The 9,212-nt window shown below is 54.6% G+C and overlaps 1 protein-coding gene across 1 annotated transcript; it reads right to left on the bottom strand.

Moving 5' to 3' along the window:
• Positions 1–311: 311 nt before the first annotated feature.
• Positions 312–1,277, bottom strand: LOC136495708 (uncharacterized). The gene is made up of 2 exons (XM_066491567.1): positions 965–1,277; positions 312–616 (listed from the first exon to the last, which is right to left on the bottom strand). The coding sequence occupies exons 1-2, from the start codon at positions 1,275–1,277 to the stop codon at positions 312–314; spliced, it is 618 nt and encodes a 205-aa protein (XP_066347664.1).
• Between the last annotated feature and the right edge of the window lie 7,935 nt (positions 1,278–9,212).

The following is a 9,212-nucleotide window of genomic DNA, read 5'->3' as shown; positions in this document are numbered from 1 at the left end:
GCTCGTGCTTTTTCCTCTACCCCTCTTCTTTTTGATTTTGGCTCATTTGTTCCATAGGGGCTTGGGAGGTACAAGTCCCGGCCGCACCTTCCCAAGGGGCCAGTAGGTTGGGAACGACAGGCCACCTAGAAGGAGGCGGCAGACGCCCAGAAGAAGAAGAGAACCAAGGAGGTTCAGCGGAAAGAAGAGAAGAAGAAGGAGGTCACCCGACGCGTGATGGCTAGGGAACGTGGGAGCGATGTCGAGTCAGAACTCATGTCGGATGATCCTATGGATCTAGATGACATGGTCTTCTCCGACAAGGAGGAGAGTTAGGAGGTCATCGCGACCTCAGTGGTGCGTCGCGACCCCGCGGCAACGTCTGCTGGTGGGGAGCAGGAGGCCACACGGTGCGCGGAGGTTCCTGCGTTGAAGAAGCGTGCGGCTAGCGTGGACGCCATTGGCGAGCGAGTAGTGAAGCGGATGCAGTCACCGCTCCCCTTGGCGGTGTTGCTAGCTCCACCATTGCCTATGGCGGACGCGGCTAGATGAGCCAGGCGGTCCGAGGAGTGGCCCGACGAATGTGCGGCGGTGGGACCGGTGCTGACGCCGAACTTGTGGCCGGAGGAGGCCCCGCCTGCCATGAATGCGGCCGAATAGTTCAGGCGATCTGAGGGGCAGACTGGTGCCTGGTCAACACGCGACTCATAGTCGGGGGACGCCCTAGCCGCTGCTTCGGTCGGGGAGCCCCGAGCCAGAGGTCGTGGCGATCCATAGGCCGAGTAGGAGCAAGTTGGGTTGGCACTGACCCTGTCCAAATTGAGGGGGCGCGGGTCATAGTCTGAGAGCGGTCCTCGTCCAGTGGGCGCATCGAGGTCGGGGTCAGCCTTTAGAGTTGTGCCGCTCGCCACCCGATATGTCTTTCTCCATTTTCTTTTGGTTTTTTGCTAGCTGAGCTTTTTGTTGGAGTGTGACTGACCCATACCTTCCGTTAGTGGCTTGGGGATGCCGGGGATGAGTATTGCCCCAACTGCCATGTAGGAGACCTGGAAGCCCGTTCTACAGCGTGTCACGGTGGCAAGACCTTCTGTTCCTGGGATGGTGCCCTCTAGCTCGGCTGTCGAAGAGGTGGCGGTTGTGGCATCGGTGTTAGCGGCGATCCCGGTGCCGATGGCAGTGGTGGTGTCGGAGGTGACTCTCACAGCAGAGGCAAGGGAGATCGAGCTTCCTGCCTTGCTAGGTAGAGGGTCACGTGGCTCGCCCTTGCCGTCGGAGCCGAAGGCGCTAAGGGAAGACATGGCCAGGCCAGGGTTAGAACGCCCGGCGGCGGCCTAGGTCGACAAGGTAGTGGAGATCCCATCTAATGATGAGGCGGATGTCTCGGTGGAGCTGTCGATGCCGTTGCAGCAACCCATCGGCGATGTCACAGTGGAGCCGTTGGTGCTGTCGCAGAGCCTGGCGGTGGTCCGGTCGGTGGCTGGGACCTCTGGTGGCCTGGTGGTGTCACCATGGGACTTGGCGGTGGCACGGTTAGAGGCTGAGCCCTCCGGTGAAGTGCCGGAGGGTGACCTAGAATGGCCCTACCCTGAGCACCCAGTGAGCGCGCGGTTCATCCTTCGGGACTCCCGGGAGCGTCAACTCTGGGACATCTTCGGAGGGCAAGGGCACGTCGTGGTATCAGAACTCACCAAGCTGACCGCATAGCTTGAAAGTGCCCAGAAGCGAGCTTTGTTCGCCTGGTAGTTGGTTGAGGGCGACATGCAACTCATGGCGGAGGTGAGTTTCTGGTACTTGTCTTTTATCCCTAAATCCCTTGTTGGTTGTTTTTAGCATGCTTACCTTTCATAGGAGATAAGGAAGATGTCTACCCGCAAGTCTCACTTCCTCTGGTCGGAGTACGCCCAGATGGCCGAGCTCGAGCATCGAGTGGAGTCCACTTGCTGCGAGTCCTGGGACCAGGCGGCCATGGCACGGGCGGAGGGGCAGCGTGCGGAGCGGGCGACTGTGGCCGAGCAAGGGCTCAAGGCGGCAAGGGCCCACCAGGTAGAGACTGAGGTGGAGTTGCGGGCATCCCTAGCGAACACCGAGGTGGTGCTTCAGGAGGCCTTGGCGGCCCTTGATCTAGAGTGTGCCACCCTGGAGTCGGCGGAGAAGGCCCTAGAGGTGGAGCGGAGGGCCCGGTCGGAGGCAGATCGAGAGATGCGCACGCTCTAGGGCCAGGTGATGGAGATGGAGGACGCGAGTGCCTAGCTACGTGAGCAGGTGGCCCAGCTGCGCAAGTAGGTGGCTCGGCAAGCGGAGGATCTCTCCACCCTTGAGGCTTCTCACATCGGTATGTCCCCTTTTTGTTTTTTGTTGTGTTGGCTTTTCCCTTAGCCTATTTCTGAGCTCGTTGCTCTTCTCGCAAAGCTAGACGGAAAAGTGGAGGTGCTAGAGCGGGACCTAGAGATGACCAAGGCGACGCTTGGCTGGCGTATAGAGGAGCTGGCCAAGTCCCATTTGGAGCATTGTGCTCTTGAGGGGGATCTCGACCAGATCCACAACATTGCCCAGCACGTCGTTCCAGAGATCTTTGGGTCAGCGCCGAGCACTAGTGCACCCGCTGTCTAGCTGGCGGAGGTACTGGGGGAGGTCCGGGATCTCATCAGATCCGGGATGTTCTATGGAGCATCGGGAGTGCTGACCGTGGTGGGGACGCACCATCTGTACCTAGACTTTGCCACCATATGTAGCGGATACGCTGAAGGCATGAGCATGGCGGCCATCTAGTCGATCGGGGAGCACTTGCTGCCGCACGCGCGGTTGGTGGCAGATCAAGTCTCCACCGAGTGGGTGATGGACGTCCGTCATGAAGACCTGGCCAAAAGCGTGCATGGAGATGATGCTATAGAGCTCTCGGATGGCAAGGAGCCTAGGTTGGAGGTGAATGTCGCCCCGGTTTTGGTCGAGCCGGATGCCGTGCCGTCGGGAAGTGAGCAGCCTGCGCCTTCATCGGTTGCACCATCGTCGGATGTCGCCGGGTCAGCCCAGTAGCATGTAAAAATATAATAGTAGTTAGTAAATGTAGGAAGTTTTAAGTTCATGGGGAAGCCCCCGTGTAAGACGTTCGTGGTGTGTTTTAATGACTGCAATCGATTTTTTGCTTTTGTAATGGAGTTGCTCCGTTTGAGGAAGCTTGTTCCCTTTCATTCCTTAGTTCTCCCTTGGCATAATTTCATTTTAAATTTTTTTCTCTCTCGTACCTACCCATTGGTTCTGTGGACTGCAACTTTACAAGCCCAGGGCGTGGCCTGCGAGGCTTGGCCGGTCATAGCCGTAGGAAAAGACGAGGTGCGATCAGTCGGAATGTTCTAAAGTAGAGTTACATAAGGTAAAACAAAGGAACGAACTACCCTTTTACTTAGGTAGGAAGGAGTTTCTTTATACAAAAGCAAAAGAGTACTTAAGGTAAAAACAACAAAGGGGTAGTAGAGCCCCCTGGTGGAGCCCCTGAGCGCTCCGAGCCGAACAGTGTTGGTGCAGTTGGTGGCTGATGCGGCCACTGTCGTCGTAGATCCTCCCTATGCTCACATGTGAGCTTGGGGGTCCCCGCATGGGGGCCCAGCAGGGCGTGGGTCTGGAAGGACTCCGTCACCCCTAGCGGCTGTTCCGGGGCATCCGCCACAGCGTACTCCCGGGACCGACGGTGGCTAGGCGCCACGTCGCCGATGCTAGAGCCGTCACTCCCGATGTCATCGTCCATGATGTCGAGGAAACAGGTGGGAGCATACCTTGCCATCCCTGCACACTCAGACATGAGGGGGTGCGGTGCCAGCACCTTTTGGAGTCCCTAGGCGTATGCGTCCACAAAAGACGCAAGGCCATAGGGGAACTGACTATATGGCGGCTGTGATGGGGACAACGGTAACCCACCGGGTATTTGGTGGAAAATAGAGCGTAGTAAGTAAATAATAGCATGTATATTACTCACAGCGGGGTTTGAGCAGAGAGTTTGCTCGGAATGAAGCGTAGATGCCACGCCATCGAAGTCACGTGTCTCGGAGTAGATGGAGGATGTTCCTCCGACGGGTGTCAGGTCATAAGCCTCCTCGCGGAGGTGGAGTATGCCAAGCCGGTCAGCGACGAAGTCCAGGCTCCTGAAGCGAATGACCTAGAATGGCTTGAAGATGGGTGGAACCCGCATCCCGGTGGGCGAGAGTGCGGGGAACTGAAACATCCTTGATTTCCATGAAGGGAAATCCACAGAAACGAAGTGTAAAATGATGAAACAATCCATCATTTTACCCAAATCTCAGTGATACAGCAAGTCATGCACGATTACCAGAGTACAATATAGAGTTTTACATGAATTATTCTCTTCGCCAAGCAGGGCGGAACACACTCACACATAGCATCCTGAACAGCCTCAGCAGTGGAAAATGATCTCCTAGAACCAGCTTGAGCGTAGAACAGACCCTCTAGTCCTCCTAGTCATCGCCCTCGTAGTCATACTTGGGCTTGGAACCTATCAAAAATCTATCAGTACACTTGGTACTGGCCATGCATCGCCCACCCTATGCTTGCATTGCTTTGTGGAGAGTAGAATGCATTAGGGAAGTAGAAAGAGACCTATTTAGGTTGTGGGTTTCCTATGCCAGTAGTTAATGTTATAATAATAATATGTTCATCAGGTTTTCTCTTCTTAACCCATCTTATTCACACGTTCTCCCCACCCATCACACACACCTCATCTCATCTCACTCTCTAGGCGACGAGATCGACTCCCGCTCAGATCTCGCCTCAACGGCCTAAGTCAGAATCCAACACGTAACCCGAGGGAAAGGTAGAGAAGGACTCATCTCTCTAATCAAGTGAAGCGTAGGTCATGGGAATGTCCATATCCGCGGACGCTGCTATATGTATAGATCGATCAACTCTGCAGAGCGGGTACACCTGGTAATCCACAAGATCGCCATCCTCGACGATCTGGCTCATCTAGGCTGATTTTGACTGCCTCCCAACCGGTACAGTACCACCCTACCACTCAGCCCTGGGCCACCCTGGAGTCCACCAAAATGCTGAGACTGTGAGACGTAGTACCGGGCCCCCAGGGTCACTACGCTTTCTTAGGAGGGTGTGGGTCCCCATGCCCATACCTCCCTACACTATCACCTTCCAACCTAGTAGTAGTGGTACCGCCCTAGTCAGTCGGGTAATCGTCCCCCGCCCATCGGGAGCGAGTGGTGTGCACGAAGGTCCCATGGTTCCGGTTCTCAAGACATACCAGTCCTTAGGGGGACCGGACAGGATATCTTCTCAAAAGGGGGGTTCACCAACTCCCCATGCCACGATAGCACCTCACAAGGGATAACCAACACCCCGGTCCACCTCTCACATATACCCGCCACAGGTAAACTCTCACAAGGGATGCCTAGGTCACACCCCTTCGGTAAGACTTGCCCCGAAGACTCATCGTAAGATCCTGTCCGATTGACTCAACCCTCACCACACACCCAAAACACACGCCAAGATTTCCCCATGTTCATTATCCAGTTTTTACCAATTTTTACGGCACCTCGTGCTTCACGCACATATGTCTCTCCCTCACCAGCATCACATCATAGACATAATGCGAGTAAGAGTAAAGCAGTAAGTATGTAACAAGCGAGCAACTAGCCTATCAGCGGGTGTGTAGGAGTAAGGTTGCAACAAGGTATATGGCTCAAGTAAAACTACCATGCATTCCTAATATCATATTATTGTATAATAGATAAAGCGCTAGCAATTCTAGTATAGCATGCGTAATAGGATCTACGAGATTGGGTGGGGCGTGGCACTTGGCAGGTCATCTCCCAAGTCCTCGCTGTAGTTGGGGTCGTACTCCTCAGTCGGTAGGTCCTCCGACTCTGTTAATCGTAACATATGGTCGCGTGAGCGACTCTTATAAAAATGCACAAAGGAGCAATAGAAATTCGAAAGATCCAAAGGTACTCAAGCACAAGCTTATGATGTAGGGTTCTTTTTTAGAAAAATTTAGACACTGGTTTGGTATTTTTCCAAGCTAAAATGAATTAGTTATGGATTTTCAAAGATTAAATGAATTTCTGAAAAAGAAAAGGAGCTGGAAAATCCAGGCAGTGACATGTGGCAGCACCCGATTGGCTGGGATAGAGTGAGTCACTGACAGGTGGGTCCGTTGACTAGTCAGCGGTCAATGGTCAACTTTGACCGGGCCAAGGCCGAGCTCTGGTGGGCTGGCTAGGGCTGGATACGGGCCGGGTTGGGCCGGTCTAGGCTGGGCCGGCCCGGACACGTGGTAGCTTCACGTGATGCCATGTTGCTTTGTGGATTTAAACCAAAGTGCTCCAGTCCTATGGGCGTGGCTCACGGTGAGCGTGAACCAGTGGTTCACAGGTGTACGTGGGGTCTATGGTGGACCATGTTCACCTTCCCTTCCCTCCTCTTGGTCCATGGCGCACCTGGTGCATGAACTACAGTTCCGGCTCCTCCTTTTGCTTCACAGCGAGGTGGCGCGCCCGCCGGCGGCGAGTGGCCATTTCTGGCCTCGATAGCACCCCGGCAGCGTTTCTTTGAGCTTGGCCAAAACTTCTCAGTCCAATCTTGCCCAGCGATGTGACCGGCGTGACTGGGTACACCCTCGGCATAATGGCGCTCGAAAACGTGGCTCCGCCGATGAGGTGAACGCGAGCAGCTCCCTTCTGGGGCTCTCTCTCCCTCCACCTTGCTGTGCACGGCGTGTCCCTTGCCACGGCGAAATAGGTAAACCTTCTCTCCTTGCTTCTACTGACCTGACGCGGAAAGAACAGGACCTTGCCACGATGAGCTCTAGCCATGGCGGGCATGCTCCGCGGCGCGTCGCCCATCGGCGTTCCTGGGCCCTCGGTGCGTGGTGCGGTCCATGGTCGGGGTGGCAGCTGTGTGTGCGTGTGTGCAAGCAAGGTATAGGGGTATGGGCCTTCTCTTGCTCGCTCCCAGTATGGTGATGGCGAATGATGCCCATGAACGCTACTGTGGAGAGCCGAAAGGGTGATGGGGCTCACCGTAGGTGGCGATGGCAAAAGGATGTCGATGCCGGGGGAGTCGAGGCAGTGTCGAGGCATGGCCGTGCCGTGCCGAGTAGCTGCTCCACTGTGGTCGGACGGTACGTCATCCTCTGATCCAGCGGCTCCTCTTCAGTGGCCTTCTCTTCTCTATCTTCCCCCTTTCTTCCCCCTTCCCTTTCCTCTCTTGGTCGTGACGAAAAATGGTGGCCACCAGAGCGGTGCCGAGGTGTTGGGAATCAGCTAGGGCACCTCGAGGAGTTCTCTTATAGGGGGGTGATCATGGCGAGGTGAACGGCGAGAAGGGGGCCTAGGGCCACGTGGAGGTGATCGACGTGTTTAGGCTAGGGTTGCAGTCATGGCGCGGTCGCGGGTTACCCTAGCGCTTCTGATTCGGTGCAACCACTTGCTCAGGCTTCGTACGATGGTGTCAGAGGCGGTTGCAAGAATGCAGGCCATAGCGCTGGTGTCATGGCGTGGATGGCTCCAGCTAGGGGCGGTAGCAGTGCGGGTGGGCGAGGTGGTGTCGCATCCACGCGTTCGCTGCCCCCCGACACGAAGAGATGGCTGGCGATGGAGATTCCCTCTCCTCTGTCCTAACTCGGCGCGAAAAGGAGGAGAGGCGCAAGGAAGGTGATGACGACGGGGTCCCAGCTAGCAGTGACCGAGAGAGAGGGGAGGGCAGCTCCCAGCTGGGCCGCTTGATGTTGTCGGGCCGCGTCGGATCCGTGGCCCGTCACGGTGGGAACAGGGCTGCTGGTTGGCTGGGCTGTTTGGGGCAGGGGTTGGGCCGGCCTGCGGTTGCTAGTGCACGGCCAGATGGGCTAGAGCCTGCGTGCGGCCTGTGAAGCCAGGCTAGCTTGAATTCCTGGGCCAAAAAGGGTTTCTCTATTTTAGTCTAGTTGAATTAGCTCTTCTTTGTTATCTCTTCATTTTTCTAGCTACTCTATAGTTCCTACTTGCATACACATGTGCTGCCTACTCATGTATGCCCTAGTGGGGTCCTCTAGAGGTCATTTAGGGTTCCACCAAGGGTTGGCAGCATCACCCACACATTTATTTAGATATTTAAATAAAGGTTGTTGCTTTTATTAATCAATACCAAATAACATAAGAAGCAACTCATGCAAATTTAATTAATTATAAGGATATAAACATCTACAATAGGTACTACTTATACAACTAGGGTAGTTTTCCTACAAGACAGTCACCAACCATTGGCTATTTCTAGAAAAAATTTTGTAGTTGTGATTTTTATTCTTTTTGTTTTCAGGAAATTTCTGGGTTGTTACAGGAACTCCAGCGATCCGAAGCGAATCGTATCGCCCGAGCCCGCCACGATGGGAGTGGCAAAAAAATGGGCCATCCGATGACCAAAAGAGTGTTGAACGTACAGCGTCTTCCCCACGGTCGGTGCCAACTGTCGGTGCAGAAAGTGACCAACTAGTAAATATTTGTAGTTTTGCTGTATATTGTGATCGGAGGTGGCCTAGCACTCAATGACACAGGATTTATACTGGTTCAGGCAACATGCCCTACGTCCAGTCGGGGTTGGTCGGTGACTTTATTCCTGAGCCTAGGTGCTCAAAGTCTATAGTGGGGGTACAAACGAGAAGGAGAAAGGAGGGGGTGTACAAGAGGTTCGGTCAGCTCCGACCAGAAGGGTCACGGTCGGAACTAGGTGGTCTTACGGTTGGGAGTGTTGATGTCGATCTAGTGAGTCTGAGCTTGAAGAAGTCGATCTCCCCTTCGGGGGAGGGTGCGCATCCCTTTTTATAGATGTAGGGGATGGCTTTACAGGTGAGAGGGGGAGAGTATAGATATTTCTAAGTCTTGCTACCTACAGTGATGAAAACTGGATAATGGTTGAAGCCCCCCAATACTGTCGATGTCGCTGTAGGATGTCAGATGTGCACGGGGGGGTCGAGATATCTTCTTTAGGAAGGATGGATGCCGGTACCTGCAAATACTTCTGGATGCCTGGTGGCATGTGAGGAACCGCGCTATGTTCACTCGGTATGGTAGATCCTGGAGCCCATACAGCGATCGATGTCCAAAGACATGTGGGGGGCTTACCATATGGGAGTTTCTGGTGGCCCCTACAATACTTTGTGTCAGGGTGGCTGTAGAGCACTATTCCATGTAGGGTATGGTCCCTGGTATAGTGGTGTTGACTTGTGAGCCATGCCTTGC

Source organism: Miscanthus floridulus, chromosome 12 (assembly GCF_019320115.1).
Source record: "Miscanthus floridulus cultivar M001 chromosome 12, ASM1932011v1, whole genome shotgun sequence".
In the NCBI taxonomy this organism is placed as follows: domain Eukaryota; kingdom Viridiplantae; phylum Streptophyta; class Magnoliopsida; order Poales; family Poaceae; genus Miscanthus; species Miscanthus floridulus.
The sequence above is the reverse complement of the archived record's forward strand: the minus strand, read 5'-3'. Positions and strand labels throughout refer to the sequence as shown.